General features: G+C 36.4%; 1 protein-coding gene across 1 annotated transcript in view; it reads right to left on the reverse strand.

Moving 5' to 3' along the window:
* Positions 1–387: 387 nt before the first annotated feature.
* The window catches only part of DIAPH2 (diaphanous related formin 2), a 979,600-nt gene continuing 959,918 nt past the window's right edge, over positions 388–20,069 (reverse strand). Inside the window, exon 27 of the mRNA XM_044911596.1 lies at positions 388–1,288. Within this exon, the coding sequence (XP_044767531.1) occupies positions 1,224–1,288 (65 nt within the window). The 3' untranslated portion in view covers positions 388–1,223. The remainder of the gene's footprint in view (positions 1,289–20,069) is intronic.

The following is a 20,069-nucleotide window of genomic DNA, read 5'->3' on the forward strand; positions in this document are numbered from 1 at the left end:
CTATTTAAGAAATATGTAGAGCATGTTTTTTCTCCTAGGGTTGTTTTGGCAGCATCATTTTAATTTATTAATATAAGGTAAGTAAGTATGATGATCACTGAGAAGTTCACTTAGTCACTGGGATGTGGAATTATTGTAGTAGGAGATATAAACATATACACATATATACACATACATACATATAATTTTTTTCTTCTTCAGACCACCAAGGCAGAATCAGAAAGGGGAGAAGAGAGGCAGATAAAACAGTTGACCTTTCAGACAGTTTTCTGCTGCCTGCAGAGAGAAATCTTTTTCCTCTTAGGTCTTTTAGAAACTCTATTCCCTGCTTTCATGGGGGGTCATGGGAGAAAGAAGCAATAGAAGAAATAAACCACAGAGAATAGGAATCAATATTTACCTTTAAAAAATCTTAATAAAGGTAATAGAATTTTCAGGCTCATCCCAGAATAAACATTAAAATGTGAGGTTTTTCTCAAAAAATAGTCATATGAAGTATTTGTATAAAGTAGATATATGTGCATAATTAGAAAATACCTCTTTAAATAAAGTTTAAATCACTTTCTCTGCTTCTGTTAAACTCTAGTTTATTTTTAGCAATGATAAGTGCCTGCAACATCATGCTGAAACTCTAGATTAATGATAAGTTTAATTTCAGCCAAAGCAGATGAATCCATCAGCTTTCACTTGAGATAAGATTCTAAATAAATTCATGGGGTTGAAGCAGTACTTTTTTTTTTAGCTTCCAAAATGGCTTCTCTTGCAGAGTACCTCTCCAAATCATTAATACACACATTTTCATTGGCCTTTTCTTTTTCTATGTAACAGGAATCAGAAGCAGACATTGAATAATTCTATTTCCTTTCTTTTCCTTTTTTTTGGGGGGGGGTGACCTGCAATTTGATTAACATTGTAATTTTTTGACAGACTGAATGTTTTTGAATTTCTTATACTTTTCATCATTACCATCAGGTCACACACAATAACAATACACATCTTTACACTAAAATGGAACACATGTTTTATAATCCTTGTAATTGTGTTTGTATAATTGTGAAAGCATCTTGCAATAGCTGTAAAAATACATGCTATTTCACCCAGCTTAGCTTGATCCTTGCAGAAATGCATTTATTTCCTCTCTATCCCTTGAGTGGATATTTTGTTCTTCTCAAAATATATGATTTCTTTTACTTAAATATTTTCATATTCTTTGGCATCAGGATTCACTTAGATGAGATAGCTCCATTGTGGCGAGAGCGTGACCTTTCCAAAGGTACTCGTCTGTTATCTGTAAGACAAAGAGAAAAAGAACCAAAAACACGTGAGCTTTAGATCTTGGCTATTACACAATGTCAGGTCAAGAGAGGTTTTCGAATAGTCCTGAAAATCACTTCAAATGAATATGTAAATAAGTAACAAGGAGCCCAGATCTGAGGAGTTCATGCTGCAGCTCCCAGGCTGAGTTCAAGAGTCCTGCAATCAGCAATAAATAACTTTTCTTGGTAAGTGAAATCAGAGTGATGAAAGAAATGGAAGAATTCTCTCAAGCACAGTCCCCTTGGAAATTGCAGGTGACAACAAAATTCCTTAGTAAAGATGTCAGATTGAAAGGATCTATGTACAGAGCCCTTTGTTGGAAAGCACTTCAATTTTCAATTCCCCATGAGTTTTCTTTTTCTTTTTTTTTTCCCCCATGAGTTTTCACAATCTGTATATGGGTTACCTCTAGAGGACACCAGGGTAGGCAGAGCAGAAAAGAATTTTTATTTATTTATTTATTTATTTATTTATTTATTTGAGACAGAATGAGAGAGAGAGAGAGCACATGAGAGGGGGGAGGGGCAGAGGGAGAAGCAGACTCCCTGCCTAGCAGGGAGCCCGATGCGGGACTCGATCCCGGGACTCCAGGATCACGACCTGAGCCGAAGGCAGTCGCTTAACCAACTGAGCCACCCAGGCGCCCAGAATTTTTATTTTTTTTAACAATGATGGCAATATGTGCCAATCAAACAAGCTACTGAATCTTTGCCTGACTGTATGATGTAAACATATTCAACACATTATATAAGTCATTATGGGAATGAATAATGAATAAGTCCTATTCCCCTCAGAGGAAGAATAATCACTGTAGAGGTAACTGTTGGCACAAAGCTTGGAAAGCAAAGTTTAAAAGCATTGATGGTTGCTCAAAAGAGTTTTAGCTTTAATAGAGAAAAGGTTTACAGCTCTGCATTGTGATGATCACTACTTTGTTATTATCCCCTCTGTTTTATGCTCAGCTTAAATGCAATTGATGTGGATGAAAATCCCTTTCTGACAAAAGCATAATATACTTAGATTCTCTATTTAAAATGAGACTAGGTCCCTCAAAATAATGACAACCACCAGCACTTACATAAATGCTAACGCTCAACACCTGTTAATTTGCTAATTCACTCAACATCCCTGGGAGGGAAGTCTATTTCATTCTACCCTATTATTTCTGCTTTAGTGATGAAAGTTAAACAGCAAACCAGTAGTATGATGGGGGATTATAATGCACAGTTAATGCCTAAGTATCCGGACTGCTTTGTTCAGAGGTAGATGTTGGGGCCTCCCAAGCTACTAACCATATCCTCCCTGAAATGATGATGCCCAAAGAACACATCCTGCCTGTCCCATGGGGAGGATGGACTATGAGAAGTGCTGAGGTTTGCTGTTGTATCTTTCTGCTCCGTGCTAGTGTCTCTGGACTGATTCCTGGTAGTCTGTGGTCAGTTCACAGAACAAAACTAACTGGCTTCTATGACCTTGGTCTTGTTAACATCGCATATGACTGCATTGAGCCAACCAGTCATAAGCTTAAAGTGCCTTAAGAATGCAATAATATCACTGAGAGGTGAGAAAGAAAGGCATTTTTTCTATTCAGAGATATATCTGAGTGAAGGATTATTTGGGTATTCTTTTAAAGATACCATTTAAAAAAGTCATTATTTAGTTTGCGATCTAGATCACAATTCAGCAAAAATGTGAAGATAACATTCCTAGATAAAGGGCTTATTACTTAGATGTCACTAGTTTGCATACAGATTGGTTTGGGACTTAGAAAACATTTAAAATGAGATTATAATATAATGGTTACCAATGATTTGCTAGTATTTAAACATTCAGTATTAAAAGCCACCAAATATAAGAATGATGGTACCATTCTCAGAGGATTGTCTCAGCTCAAAAAAGGGCTTGTGCCTTGGTGGTCCTACACACTAAGGTCAACTGGCATTGCGCTCAGGAATGCCACTGGCTTCCCATACCATCACTCACAGCCCACTAGATTTAAGACAAGTACCACATTAAAAAAACCCAGACTCATAGCATTAAATGATGTGGTATCAGGATTCACTTATTGGTAGCATTTGGTATGAGAAAATAAACTTTCAGGTGAAAATGAACTGAGGAAAGGGCATTGAAGCTTTTGGAAGACAGGATAAACACTGGCTCAGGGCCCAAATCTAGCTCTTGACACGCACAAGAGAGAATGATTCTACATTTCCTCCCTCTCTTCCTTCTCTCTCTTTATATATTTTTGGTACCGAACTGATCCCTATGTTAATGAGATAAGAGGAAGCAATTCTGAAAAAGTTACCATGTACTTTTGAAATGTCAATGTACAACCTTATTTATGGGGAAAAAATGCCGTTAGAAACAATGGCAATGATGGCAACAATGACTAATCTGGATTTTGTGATCAAATTATAATTTTCTGCATTTATATTAAAACTATTTTAGGTGCAAAATATACTCTAGATTTGTACAGATCAAGCAGAAAGTGAAATTTAGAAGATAATATGTTTATAAATGTATACGACATGAATATATATATTCATCTTTTTTCACACTCTTAGTAGCTTGCAATCTAATGATGAAAACTTTTCATGCTCAAATGCATGTCTTCTTTGAGACAAAGACTAAGAATCAGTGAATTTTTTGAAATAAAAATTCTATAATTATAGTATTAAATACTAACGGGTAAAAATCTGGCATGGCCCTCATAAGGTAAGGGCACTAATTGATATCAAATTTATGAGAAAGCAAATGTTACATATTATTGCTGTCAGAGGTGATAAAGTAATTTGGGTGATTTGAGAGGGACTGTATTTCCTATTTGGAGATGTAGGTGGAGGAAGTGGATGCCCATGTGATGATTTGAGAGTTGTAGGAGACCCAGACTGAACCAAATTCACTTTTTTAAAGGTTTTATTTATTTGAGAGAGAGAGAGAGAGAGAGAGCACATGTGAAAGCACACAAGAGAGAGCACGAGCGGGGATGGGGCCCACTGGGCAGAGAGGGAGGTTGAGAAGCAGGCTCCCCACTGAGCAGGGAGCCCAACGTGGGGCTCGATTCCAGGACCCTGGGATCATGACCTGAGCCAAGGGCAGATGCTTAACTGACTGAGCCACCCAGGTGTCCCCAAATTCACTTCTATAACTAGTCTTATTCTCCAACACTACTGATACTAGAATACTTTAGATGGCAAAAATAAGAGCCTCTCCTCCAAAAAGTCAATAGTTTAAAACATATGTACTCACCTGAGATCATGTGAGGGCTTTGTTAACAAATAGTGGCTTTCCTTTCCAATTTGCCTGTTGACTTTTTGGAAACCAAAGAAAGGAAGAAGGCGGGGAGGCATCTGTCTATGTTTGTATACTTGGTGGGGATATGAGATACCGGAAAACACATTTTATTAGAGGATGGGGAGAACATGATTTGTCATAATCTTTCTCTGCTTTCATTTTCTTAATGTATGAGGTAACATATGATAGTGAATAAGAAAGCCTACAGTGTCTAATATATCCTCATGATCTAAGAATTCATTAAGAAATTCTATTGTTTGTAAAAACCAACAATTAATGCAGCATTAAAGCCCTGAAATGTCAGTCCCAAGATGTAACTTCCAAATCCACCATAGCTGGGTATTCTCTCTGATAATCAAAGGCTTGTCTTTGAAATATGCCCCATGTGAAGGTGAAAAGATTCTGATATTACAGAGAGTGTCCTGGTCATAACGTGAAGCTGGAGAGGGACACAGTTATATAAAAATGTGCATTCTATGGAGGAAGCATGATCAAAACTAAAACAATATTCCAATCTGTCATGAAAAGAGAATATGAATACATGGCCCAGCTTTAACATGCTTCTGCACATTCTGGGTATCAGGTTACCAGTTCAAACCAATGTCAAGGTTTCTCCACTGTCATAACAGCAATAATCTTTATGCTTTTTCTGAATATAAATATATTTGACATTCATCTCAAAACCTTCCCTACTGAATCCTACAGTAAATGGATTAAACGCATTACTGTATTGATCTAAAATTCATTCATGCAATCATTTATTCAGCAACTATGTACAAAGCACATCATCCAAGAAATACCTGAATGTTCCAAAGTTTCACACCAATAGCTAAATTTACATCACTAATGTTCTTCTTACTGAAAACTCTGTCAAGTGAAATAACTGAGGAATAAGCATATTACAGATAAAGCTTAACCAAACACAATGTGAGACAGACTAAAGTACTCAAGCCTATAGTATGTAACCTGAAAATGTACAATTAATCCTTCACCCAAGTGAGTGTATGCCAAAGGTACGAGGATATATCCTGTATATTTCATGAGTAGGACAAGTTGAGATTGAAAAACTGTGATAAAAAGGCCATGTTCATTATTCATTTCCCCTCAGATTAGGAGTCTATCTGTTGTCTATGGAAGAACAGTTTCCTTCCTGGTATTCATAGGCAATGCAGATGTATCAATGTTAACCTAACATAATGCACTTTCCCCTCCCAGCAGGGTAACATAAAATAAATGTGTTTGGTATATACTGTATATTGTATTACTAAATATCCAATTTTAATGTGAGTAAACAAAGTAAAAGAAAACCTCTGTGATTTATGGTGAACTTTGTTTTCTCCAAAGCCCTTCAAAATTAATGGTGTGTAGATTGACCATCAATGGGTAGGCATTATTTCCAACAAATAGAGCAGAGGACTGGGTTTATGCAGCTTAGGCTAAGAAAACCAAGAAAACTAAAGATGCTTCAGGAAATGTCTACTGAGTAGATGTTTGCTTTCCAAACACTAATGAAAGAAGATAATTTATCTTAGACTGTAATACTAAAATTGTCTCATATAAACTTACATTTTTCCCCTTATGTCCCATGATTCCAAAGCTGTTTGGTTTATGTTTTTCTCTCTGATTTTGGGAATCCTAAATTGATAAAGTTTCTCATTCACTAGAATTGACTGTAAGGTAACAGCTGAATTAGGCTTGGGCCTAATCTCTTGGTGGAAGACAGCCAACTGTTCCATTAGTTGACCAGATTTGTTCTCTTCACTCTTATCAGAATAGTGATAGTGTCTTTAAAATACATATTTTCTTGAAAGAGATAGAGCACACACATGCGAGTAGTGGGGAGGGGCAGAGGGAGAGGGAGACAGAGAATTTTAAGCAGGCTCCATGCCCAGTTGGGAGCCCAATGCAGGGCTTGATCTCTTGACCCTGAGCTTGATTTCATGACCCTGAGATCATGACCTGAGCAGAAACCAAGAGTCGGACACTTAACCAACTGAGCCATGCAGGCACCCCAAGATACATATATATTTTGAACTTAAACTATATGTGCAATTTGGTATTCTATATTTTCATTTAACATTTTATTGTAGAAATTTTCCATGTCATTAACCTCCTGAAACATGATATTGAAAACATGATTTTTAATGGTCACATGATCTTTTTATTTTATATAAATATATCACAATTTGGTTAACAATTTCTCTACTGCTAGATATTTAAGTTGTTCCCATTTTTTTCTATTATAAAAGCCTCACCATGAACATCCTTATATCTTTATATATACCATGTATGGAAGTGGCTTTGTTAAGTGTGCAAAATTAAGTCCAAATTGAATTCCAGAGTAGTTGTATTAATTTAAATCCAACTGGCAGTAAGTACATTAATTTGTGTTATCACATTGTTGGGTATTAACCTTTTTAAAATGTGTAATATGAAAAGTGATTAATGGTATCTGATTTATTCCTTTTGTATTTCTTCAAATCCTTGTAAAGTGGAATTTTCTATATGTTATTATCTATATATCTTCCTTTAAATGCTGGCCAGGCCCCTTGGCCATTAATCTACTGGGGTCTTAGGTTTTGCTTTTGTTTTTATTTTGGAATCTACATATTAAAGATAGTAACCAATTTAAATATTTGTTAGAACTATTTTCTTAGTTTGTTGATTACCTATTTAGTTTGTGTTGTGGGTTTTTAGGAACATATGGTTTCTTTTTTTCCCATTATACTCTATATTTTTTAATTTTTATTACTGAATTATAGTTGACATACAATGTTAAATGTTTGAGGTATAAAACACAATGATTTGACAATTCTATACACTATGCAGTGCTCACCATGATAAGTGTATTTATCATCTATCACCATACAATGTTACTACAATATTATTGACTATATTTCCTATGCTCTATTTTTCATCCCCCTGACTTATTTATTTTATAACTGGAAGTTTGTACCTCTTAATACTCTTCTCCCTTTTTGCCTATCTGCCTACTCCCCTCTGCTCTGGCAACACCAGTTTGTCCTCTGTATTTATGAGTTTGTTTCTATTTCTGCTTTTTCTTGTTCATTTGTTTTGTTTTGTAGATTCCACATATAAGTGAAATCACATGGTATATGTCTTTCTGACTTATTTCACTTTAGTGTAATACTCTATAGGTCCACCTATGTTGTCACAAATGGTGTGTTCTCATTCTTTTTACGGCTATTATTCCATTGTGTGTGTGTCTGTATATATATATTCTTTCTCCATTCATCAGGTGATGCATACCTAGGTTTCTTCCATATCTTGGGTATTGTAAATAATGCTGCAATAAACATAGGGGCTTATATCTTTTCAAATTAGTGTTTTCTTTTTCCTCATGTAAATACTCAGTAGTGGAATTACTGAACAGTATGGTACATGCAAATCAAGACCACAATGTGTTATGACCTAACACCAGTCACAATGGCTAGTATAAAGAAAGACAAGGAATAACAAGTGTTGGTGAGGATGTGAGAAAAGGGAACCCTTAGCACTGTTGGTGGAAATGTAAATTGGTATAGCCATTTTGGAAGACCGTATGGAGGCGCCTTTAAAAATGAAAAAGAAAAGAACTGCCTATCTTTTCTTTTAGGGGTTTTATGGTTTCAGGCCTGACATTTAGGTCTTCAATCAATTTTGACTTTATATTTTTGTATGGTACAAGACAGTGGTCCAGTTTCATTCTTTTGCATGTTGTTGACCAGTTTTCCCGACACCTTTTTTGAAGAGACTGTCTTTTTCCCATTGCATATTCTTACCTCCTTTGATGTAGGTTAACTGACCATATAAGCATAGGTATATTTCTGAGCTCTCTATTCTGTTCTATTGATCTATGTGTCTCTTTTTGTGCCAGTACCATACTGTTTTGATTACTATGGCTTTGTAGTATAGTTTGAAACCTGGAATTGTGATACCTCCAGCTTCATTTTTCTTTCTCAAGATTGTTGTGGCTATTTGGGGTCTTTTGTGATTCCATATAAATTTTAGGATTATTTGTTCTAGTTCTGTGAAAAAAAATACTACTGGTTATTTGATAGGGATTACATTGAATCTGTAGATTGCTATAGGTAGTTATCAACATTTAAAAAATACTGGTTCTTCCAATCCATGAGCATAGAATATCTTTCCATTTGTTTGTGTTGTCTTCAATTTCTTTCATCAATGTTTTATAGTTTTCAAAGTACAAAGGTCTTTCACCTTGGTTAAATTTATTCCTTGGTGTTCTTTCTGGTGCAGTTGTAAATGGGATTGTTTTCTTAATTTCTCTTTCTGCTACTTTGTTATTAGTGTATAGAAATGCAATAGATTTCAGAGCACCTGGGTGGCCCAGTTGGTTGATTGTCCAACTCTCAATTTCAGTTCAGGTCATGATCTCATGGGTCGTGAGATTGAGCCCTAAGTCGAGCTCATTGCTCGGCAGGGAGTCTGCTTAAAGATTCTCTCCCTCTGCCCCTACCCCTGGTCATGCTCTCTCTCTAAAATAAATACATAAATCTTAAAAAAAGAAATGCAATAGATTTCTATATATTAATTTTATATCCTGCAATTTCACCAAATTTATTTGTTATCTCACAGTTTTCTGGTGGAATCTTTAGAGTTGTCTATATATATAGTAATATGCCATCTGCAAATAATGATAGTTTTACTTATTCCTTACCAATTTGGAAGTATTTTATTTCTTTTTCTTGTATGGCTGCTGCAGCTAGGACTTCCAGTAGTCTGTTGAATATAAGTGACCAGAGTGGACACCCTTGTCTTGTTTCTGATATTAGAGGAAAAGCTTTCAGTTTTTCACCATTAGGTATGATGTTAATTATGCGTTTTTCAGATATGGCCTTTATTATGTTGACATATGCTCCCTCTAAACCTACTTTGTTGAGATTAGATTTTTTTATCATGAACAGTTGTTGAATTTTGTTAAATGCTTTTTCTGCATCTCTTGAAATAATCATATGGTCTTTATTCTTTCTCTTGTTACTATGATATATTATACTGATTGATTTGTGGATATTAAACCATTGTTGTATCACTAGATAACTCTACTTGATTGTGGAGAATAATTTTTTAAGTATATTGTTGAATTTGATTTGCTAATATTTTGTTGAGGACTTTTGAATCGATGGTCATCAGGAATATTGGCCTGTAAGTTTTTTTGCAGTGTCTTTGTCAGGTTTTGGTATAAGGGTAATGCTAGCCTTGAAGAATGTATTTGGAAGCTTTCCTTTCTCTTCTATTTTTTGGGATAGTTTGAGAAGAATAGGTATTAACTCTTGTTAAAATGTTTGAGAGAATTCACCTGTGAAGACATCTGGCCCTGGACTTTTTTTGTTGCACATTTTAAAATTAATGATTTATTTTCATTATCAGTCTGTTCAGATTTTCTACTTCTTCCTCACTCAGTTTTGGAAGATTGTATGTTTCTAGGCATTTATCCATTTCTTCTAGGTTGTCCCATTTGTTGGCATATAACTTTTTGTAGTAGTCCCTTATAATCCTTTTTATTTCCATGGTGTTGTTTGTCACTTCTCTTTCATTTCTGATTTTGAGCCTTTATCTTTTTCTTTATGTGTCTGTCTAAAGGTTTATCAATCTTTTTTATCTTTTCAAAGAACAGCTCTGTTTCATTGATCTTTTAAATTTAAAATTTTTTAACATCCAAAAACAAATAATCAAGTCAAAAAGTGGGCAGAAGATATGAAGAGACACTTCTCTGAAGAAGACATACAAATGGCTAACAGACACATGAAAAAATGTTCATCATCATTAGCCATCAGGGAAATCCAAATCAAAACCACATTGAGATATCACCTTACACCAGTTAGAATGGCAAAAATGGACAGGGAAAGAAACAACAAATGTTGGAGAGGTTGTGGAGAAAGGGGAACCCTCTTACACTGTTGGTGGGAATGCAAGTTGGTACAGCCACTTTGGAAAACAGTGTGGAGGTGCCTCAAAAATTTAAAAATAGCGCTACCCTATGACCCAGCAATTGCACTCCTGGGTATTTACCCCAAAGACACAGATGTAGTGAAAAGAAGGGCCATATGCACCCCAATGTTCATAGCAGCAATGTCCGCAATAGCCAAACTGTGGAAAGAGCTGAGATGTCCTTCAACAGATGAATGGATAAACAAGATGTGGTCCATATATACAATGGAATATTACTCAGCCTTCAGAAAGGATGAATACCCAACTTTTACATCAACATGGATGGGATGGGAGGAGATTATGCTAAGTGAAATAAGTGAAGCAGAGAAAGTCAATTATCATATGGTTTCACTTATTTGTGGAACATAAGGAATAGCATGGAGGACATGGAGAAGGAAGGGAAAAATGGGGGGGGGGAATTGGAGGGAGAGATGAACCATGAGAGACTATGGACTCTGAGAAACAAACAGGGTTTTAGAGGGGAGGGGGGTGGGGGGATTGGTTAGCCCAGCGATGGGTATTAAGGAGGGCATGTATGGCATGGAGCACTGGGTGTTATACGAAAACAATGGATCGTGGATCACCACATCAAAAACCAATGATGTATTGTATGGTGACTAACATAACATAATAAGATTAAAAAAATAAATTTAAAATTTTTTAGTCTATGTTTCATTTATTTCTACTCTAATTTTATTGTTTTCTTCCTTCTACTAATTTGGGTTTTGTTTGTTCTTCTTTTTCTATTTCCTTTAGGTATTAGGTTAGATTATTTATTTGAGATTTTTCCTATTTTTGAGGTAGGTTTGTATTGCTGTAAGCTTCCCTCTTAGAATTGCTTTGGGTGTGTCCCAAATATTTTGGACTGTTGTGTTTTCATTTTCATTTGTTCCCATGTATTTTTTTATTTCGTCTTTGATTTCTTGGTTGACCCACTGGTTGTTTAGTAGCATGTTGTTTAGCCTCCATGAGTTTGGGTATTTTCCAGTATTTTTCTTGTAACTATTTCTGGTTTTATACATTGTGGTCAGAAAAGACTCTTGATATGATTTGAATATTCTTAAATTTATTGAGACTTGGTTTGTGGCCCAACATGTGATGTATCCTGGAGAATGTTCCATGCACACTTGAAAGGAATGTGTATTCTGCTGTTTTTGGATGGAATGTTCTGTATATATCTGATAAGTTCATCTGGTCTAATGTGTTGTTCAAAGCTACTGTTCCCTTATTGATTTTCTGTCTGGATGATCTATCCATTTATGTAAATGGGTGTTTAATAAGTCCCCTACTATTACTGTATTACTTTCAATTTCTCCCTTTATGTCTGTTAATAGTTGCTTTATGTACTTAGGTGCTCCTATGTTGGGTGTATTGATATTTATAATTGTTATATCTTCTTGTTGGATCTTTACCATTATGTAATGTCCATCTTTGTCTTTTCTTACAGTCTTTGTTTTAAATTCTGTTTTGTCTGATAAAGTATTAATACCCCATTTTTTTCACTTTCATTTGAATGAAAGATCTTTATCCCTTCACTTCAGTCTGCATGTGTCTTTAGGTCTGAAGCGAGTCTATTGTAGGTAGCATATAAATAAGTGGTTTTTTTTGTATCCATTCCTTCACCCTATGTCTTTTGATTGGAGCATTTAGATCATTTATATTTAAAGTAATTATAGATAGGTATGTACTGTTGCCCTTTTGTTAACTGTTGTCTGATTGTTTTTGAATTTTTTCCCTGTTCCTTTCTTCTCTTGCTCTCTTCCCTTGTGATTGATGACCTGTAGTCTTATGCTTGGACTTCTCTCTCTCTCTCTTTTTTTGCACCTACTATAGGTTTTTGGTTATCATGAGGTTCATTTATAACATCTTAAGTATATAGCAGTCTATATTAAGTTGTTGGTTGGTTGAGTTCAAACTCATTCTAAAAGCACTACATTTTTACTCCCCCCTCCATGTTTTATGTATATGTCATATTTTATATCTTTTTATTTGTGAGTCCCTTAACTATTTTTTGATAAAATTATTTTTAAAGATTTTATTTTAAAGATTTTATTTTTTTTATTTATTTGACACAGAGAGAGAAAGTGAGAGAGGGAACACAAGTAGGGGGAGTGGGAGAGGGAGAAGCAGGATTTCCACTGAGCAGGGAGCCTGATGTGGGGCTTGATCCCAGGACCCTGGGATCATGACCTGAGCCGAAGGCAGATGCTTAATGACTGAACCCCCAGGTGCCCCTGATAAAATTAATTTTAATACGTTTGTCTTTTAGCCTATACTAGCTTTATAAGTGACTGATCTACTACCTTTACTCTGTTTGCTTTTACTCATGCAATTTTTTCCTTTCATAATTTTCTTCTAATTATGGCCTTTTCCTCTTAAAGAAGTCCCTTTAACATTTCTTGTAAAGCCAATTTAGTGGTGATGAACTCTGTTTTGTTTGTCTGAGAAACTCTCTCTCCTTCAATTCTGAATGATAACCTTGCCAGGTAGAGCATTTCTGGCTGCAGGTTTTTACCTTTCAGCACTTTGAATATGTCGTACCATTCTCTTCTGACCTACAGAGTTTCTACTGCAAAATCAGCTATATGGGATTTCCCTTATATATAACTAGTTGCTTTTTCTTGCAGCTTTTAGGATTCTCTCTTTAGCTTTAATCTTTGATGTTTTAATTATTACATGTCTTGGTGTGGACATCTTTGGGTTCATCTTGTTTGGGGGTTCTCTGTGATTTTTGGACCTGGATGTCTGTTTCTTTCCCCAGGTAGGGAAGTTTTCAGCTATTATTTCTTCAAATAAGCTTTCTGCCCCTTTTTTTTCTCTTATCTTCCTCTAGGACCCATATAATGTGATTGTATACCTGATGTTGTCCCAGAGTTCCCTTAACTTGTCCTCATTTTTAATTTTATTTTTTAAAAGATTTTATTTATTTATTTGACACAGAGAGAGAGAGTGGGTGTGTGTGTGTGCATGCACAAGCAGCATGAGCAGGAAAGGGAGAAGCAGGCTCCCCACTGTGCGGGAAGCCCAATGCGGGGCTCGATCCCAGGACCCTGGGATCATGACCTGAGCCAAAGGCAGACGCTTAACCAACTGAGCTACCCAGGTGCCCTACCTGTCCTCATTTTTTAAAATTATTTTTTGTTTTTGCTGTTCAGCTTGGGTGCTTTCTATTACCCTGTCTTCCAGATCACTGATCTCTTCTTCTGCATACTCCAATCAGCTATTCATTCCCTCTAGTGTATTTTTCATTTCAGTTATTATATTCTTCAACTCTGATTGGTTCTTTTTTATATTTTCTATCTCTTTGTTGAAGTTCTCACTGAGTTCATCCATTCTTCTCTCAAGTCCAGTGAGCATCTTTAGGACCACTACTTTGAACTCTTTATTAGGTAGACTGCTTATCTCCAGTTCATGTAGCTATTTTTTTGAAGTTTTGTCTTGTTCTTTCATTTGGAGCATATTCCTCTGTCTCATTTTGTTTTGACTTTCTGTGCTTATTTCTATGAATTACATAGAACAGTTATTTATCCTAGTCTTAAAGGAAGGGCCTTGTGTAGGAAATCTCTGTGTGTACCTGGCTGCTTTGGCTGGCTGGCTGGAGCTGTAGCAGGCACCGATTGGGGGTCCTGGGGCCTATGCAGGGCCACCCTAGTGGGATGGCTGGAGCTGAAGTGGGCTAGGGGTCCCAGGGCTCTCTACACAGAGGGCATCTTGGCAGGACAGCTGGAGCCAAAGCAAGTGCAGGCTGGGGCTCCTGGGGCATTCCTCTTAAGGGCACCCTGGCAAGATGTCTGGAGCAGAAGCAGGCATGGGCCAGGAGGTTCCACGATGTTCTGTCCAGGCGGCTCCCTGGCTGGATGGCAGTAGCTGAGGCAGGAATGAGCTAGGTGGTCCTGGGGTACTCCATGCAGGGGGTATCCTGGTGGAATGGGTGGAGCTCAGGTGGGCAAAGGGCAGGATGTCTTTGTGCAACTCCATGCAGGAGGTCCTTGGCTGGGAAGTCCTCAGATGCTCCATGCATGGGGTGTCATGGCAAGTCCTCTGGAGCTGAATTGGGTGCAGGCCTTCGGTGTCCCTGTATTTGCTTCACTGGGGCCACATTGGGGGGCTGGGGCTGATGTGGACTAGGGGCACAGGACTCACTGAGGTGGGAGGCTGGCTAGGGTACCTGGACCCTGCTTCTGTCTGCATTATCAAAGTGGAGAGGAAATGTAAATGTAAATGGCACTTGCCAGCACCTCTGACCCTAGAGAGTGTTCCAGCAGCTTCCCTGCCATTTGGCAGATGCTCTAGGGCTGGCTCCTTTATATTCTAGTTTCCCTTTTAAGCTGCAGCTTTTATTCTGTGCCCCAGAGTGGAGTAATCCTCTCCCAGTCCCTCAGTACTATCCCTCCCCACTGCAGTTTGCAGTATCGGGGGTGGGATTCTCATGATTACCATGCCTCCATCTCTCCTGCCATTCTCTATGTGGTCCCTCTGTCTTTTGTTGTGCATAAGTTGTTCAGTCAGCCTTCAGTTCTTCAGGAGGAATTGCTCTATATGTAGGTGTAGATTCAGGATGTCTCTGCAGGAGGTGAGTTCAGGGTCTTCCAATATAACTATCTCAGACTGGAACTCATTTTTATTCTTTATGTAGCTAAATCTATTGATCTTTCACACTGTGATCTGTTCCTTTATTTTTAAGTTTAGAAAGCCTTTCTCTAGCCAGAGACATCTGATTAACATTCAACTGTCTCTTGTTTTGTAAGGTTTGTTTTTTTCCACATTTATCTATTTAAATGATCTAGAATTTATTTTGTTGTACAATGTCAGGCAAGTTTCCACATTGATTTCTTGTTTTCTTTTTTTTTTTTTCTTTTCTTGCAGAGAGAAAATGGGTTGTCCCAGAACCCTTTGTTGAATAATCATGAATTTCTACACTGATTCATGATATCTCTTTTCATGTTAAATTATCTATACTAGTGTACATTTCTGTTCCATTGACCTAAACATCTTTCCAACTATTTTTGTGCCAATACCTTCTGATTTCATTCATAATATATTTTAATATCTGGTGGAAATAATTTTCTATAATTTATATTTTCATTTCGAAGATGTATTTTTAGGAAACATTCTGGAACTCTACATCATGTTATAATCACACATCTTGAAAACAACACAGCTTGAAATATAAACCCAATGGGTACTAACTACGCTATCTTAGTAAGGATAGGCAGATGTCTATTTGTTGAGTGCCAATGAGTCAGGTGACTCTAAAGTCCCTAATGATGTTTTTAAGAGTTCTCTTTAGGTTTCTCATTTTCTTAAAGACTTAACAAGCCTCTTTCACTGTCTTCTGATCACTTTTTCCACCAGCTGACCACTTTTCTTCTGGAAATACAGCACAGGCCAGCACTAAGGAAAAGAGCAAAATCAATTCTATAAGAGATTTTCTAATATGCTTATTCTCATTATTTTTGCCTTGTCAAAAATTTGAATTGGAATTAAGGATACAGTTTTGTTGGCTGTTCAAAAAGTCTAGTGCTTCAAAGTTTGTAAACCTTATTTTCTCATATATTTTATAACGTTTGACAAATTTGGCTTCCACCAGATACCAACAGTATTAAACTATATCAACTTACTTTATTCCAATAAAATTGTATATATAGGTCACTGTGCAAAAATGGATGTCTAGAAGCCAATCAATTACCTCTACTTAAAAATTAAATAGTTCTAGCCCTATTCTTTTTTTTTTTTTTTTTTTTTTTTTTTTAAAGATTTTATTTATTTATTCATGAGAGACAGAGAGAGAGAGGCAGAGGGAGAAGCAGGCTCCCAAGGAGCAGAGAGCCCGATGCGGGACTCGATCCCAGGACCCTGGGATCATGACCTGAGCCGAAGGCAGACGCTTAACCATCTGAGCCACCCAGGCGCCCAGTTCTAGCCCTATTCTAATCTCAATGACATCATAATGTTCTTGAAGCTAGAGTCAGATCATGTTGTATAATCTATATCCTTCATCACATGCAAATAAATCCATGCAAAGAAAACAGAAACCCAGATTACTGTGGTAGTTCATGTTGGGAGATGAGATGAAAAGCTATTTTAATGAGAATGGTAATGGAAAGCAATAATATTAAAGAAGTTCAGAGGCTACTGTGACTACAGATACACAACTCTCATTAAATGTAATTGGAGTTAAGCACATGTAATGATAACAAAATAGACCCCTAAATGTCTTTCCAATTGGAAAATAAGCAAATCTGTTTCAGAAAATAGCATGTTTTTGTGTGGAAAATACAGTATTCTAATTGAGATGCACAAATTATCATCATATTGATATTGCTCAGGGTATGATGTTGGTATTCTTCTTATGCTTAGGGATATAGATCTGGGAGAGGTAACATCTGTACAAAGAATATGTTTCTTTTTCTCTTCTTAATGCTCAGCATTCATTATGTTATTAAAGGAAAAGTCTCAATAGTTGCAATGGATTTATTAATTCAGTAGCTGGTTATCAGCATGAAACTCTTGCTGTGCTAGGGGGAAAACAAATTATATTTTACAGCATTGCAGTAGTGAGATTAAATCACTTTTCTATATTTCACTTTCTTCTTATCCTCCCTGCCAGGTAGTAACTCTATTCTCTACCTCTATTATGAACCTCATATTTTGCAAACTATCAAGTCTTGTAGTAATATAAAGGTACATTATCAAACAAACTCAATTATAGCAACTTTAGAAAGATTGAAATATGTGATAAAAGTAAAACCACTGAGTACAATAATATTATCTCAAGGCATTAAAAACAATCCATATTAAGCTACAAATGTGGAAAATATGCAAGGCTTACTTTTACCTATCATAAACGTGATATTTTCATAACATGTATAACCAACCTCCTGGGATTTTAAATGACTAGCATTTACATAATTGATAACTTGAGCATTTCAAAGGATTTTACAAAAATGTGGCTCAGAAGAAAAATCAGTATATTGCTCAGTATTTCAACTGCCATAGACCTTGCTATTGATTATCTTTGGACTCAATGTCAAACCTAGTGAATAGATTTTTTTTAAATGTCCTTGGTTTTGTACTTTAGCCATGCATTATGTTTGCTTCTTTACTAGGACATGCAATTGGGCTTTAAGACAAATTTTCTTTCTATGAGGTTGAAAGTCTGATAATGATGCCTACATATCTGGAAAATATGGGGAACAACAACATATAAAAATATGAATAGTGTTAGAAAAGAGTTAGAAAAATCCCCAAGTAAATCATATACGTGAAACTTACACTGAAGAACAAACCAATAGAAACCACACAAATGATAACAGAGCTGCTCAGGTGTCTTTCACAGTGGATTACACATAGCAATTTCTCAAAAACTGTCCATTGATTAAGTAATCATCCAATCTTTAGCAATGAATCAGGAACTGACCCTTCAATTCACCTTCTGCTACACCGCTTAACACACAGGGAATATAAATTGCCATTAATATAAAGAAAGGAAAGGAAACCTTTTCTCCCTGCCTCCCTCCTTCCCTTCCTTCCACCCACCTACAAATTTTTACTGCATAAACTATCTGCAGAGTACCATAATAGACACTCTTATAAGTTATTAGAGAAGAAAGGATAAATGTACAAACAACTATAACATAAAATATGTGGTTCTTATAGCATCTATTACAGTTTTAGTATGATGGCAGTTCAGAGAAGAGAAAAACCATATCCCTTGAGTGCAGGAGTTGGGGGCCAGGGAAAACTTCGTCCCAGTTAGGCTGTAAAGTATAGGTGGGATCTTAACAAGAAGAAATAGAAAGATAGCTGCTAATTTTTGATTAGAAAAAATGAGTTCTAGTTTCTTATATTGCTGACTATTTAACAATTTTTTCCTATGGGGGGGCATGAAAAGCAATGGATGTATAAAGGAGGAATCAGAATGTCTATATATATTTAATCTTTTTTCTAGGAAAAGGAAGAAAATAATAAAAGGACATATATTGAATTGGCCAGATTTGTAGTGATAGTTGTTTATATAAACACATGATTTTATTTTTAATATTTTTTGAAAAACAATCCTGAATCGTTTACAAAGACAGCAGTTCTGTTTAGAAAAACAAAACAAACCCAGGAAGAAAAAAACACCCAGCAGAAATGGGGCTCTCTGGAATCATCTGGTTAGGTTCTGTTGTTGAAGCCTAGATAGCACTATCAAGAGTGGCAGGAGAAGCGCTGATTAAGGCATACACAGATTGCAGTGACCTGGGCCAAGAGTACTTGGCAAGGATGAGAGCTTGAGCAACCATTTGGGTTGGTGCAAATAAACTAGCTTTGAAACGACAGTGTGGATACAGGGTCAATTCATTCCTACCATCTGTCATCTCTGTGCCTTTCTACTCCATGTGTGACATAGATCCCTATGACTAAGATTATTAGGTATCAGCCATTTCTCCAACTTTGATTATATGATAGACAATACTCTGTCATTTTCTGTGGCAGTTGTTTGTGATCTGCCTGAGTTCTGTTGCTGATATGCTGACCTAGAATATACTCACCTGTCATCTGCTTTTGTTTCTGAATCACTACAAGATTATATATCTACTACTTTTGTTTTTAAAATGTACAACCTATCTCTTGGATCTGGACTACCTACTTCTTGCTGAGGATGGAAGTTTTAGAGCAGTCAGCCCAACTCCACAGCTTCAGTAGCCCCAGGTACTCCTGGGTTATATGAGCTCACTGGCTTCTATAGTAAGGCAGGAATGGCAGGCTTTCCCCTGCATCATGCCTCTATTTCCCAAAGCACCAGATTACAGAAAAATGCCACTGGCTATGATTTTGAGAAGAGAAGATATTAATCTACAACTTATAATTTGCGGGTCTATAAACAGGTGCTTTCCATTAGTTGTGTTCCCCATGTTAGCTTATACTTAATTACTTAACCAGTTGTATGGAGAAAGGCAACCTGTATGGTTAATATCACAGACACTTTAGCAGCTGCCAGTGCCATTGTTTTAAAACATAAACTGTCCCTTAAGGTAGAAGCCAGTCAGCAGTTGTTTTAAATATGAGCAATTAGGACCGAGTTAAAACATAGCTTGTTAATGTCATATTCATAACTGAGAGAAGTCCTTTTGTAATTTTAGTTTCTAAGACAATCTATGCACAACGTGAGTGCAGGCCAAGCCTATAGATGAGTAAAAATAGCTATTAACTAGCAACTTACTTCTCACATAAGAATTCTCAAAGAATCTTCCCTGATTTTTAAGTCTACTGGATAAAGCCAGTCCTTGCATTATCAGACAAATGCATAAATAGGGATGGCTGTACATCGGTGTTCTTTGCAACATTATTTTAGTATACTAGTGAAAATCATAAATAGCCTGTCCATCATGAGATTAGATAAAGGATGGAACCCACATACATAGGGATACAATGAAGCCACTCTAAATTATCATACAGATCTATATGTGCTTGACAGAAAGAGGTCCACATTATAACGTGGAAAAGGCAAGTTACAAAAG

The sequence above is a fragment of the Neomonachus schauinslandi genome, chromosome X, assembly GCF_002201575.2.
Source record: "Neomonachus schauinslandi chromosome X, ASM220157v2, whole genome shotgun sequence".
NCBI classification, from domain to species: Eukaryota; Metazoa; Chordata; class Mammalia; order Carnivora; family Phocidae; genus Neomonachus; species Neomonachus schauinslandi.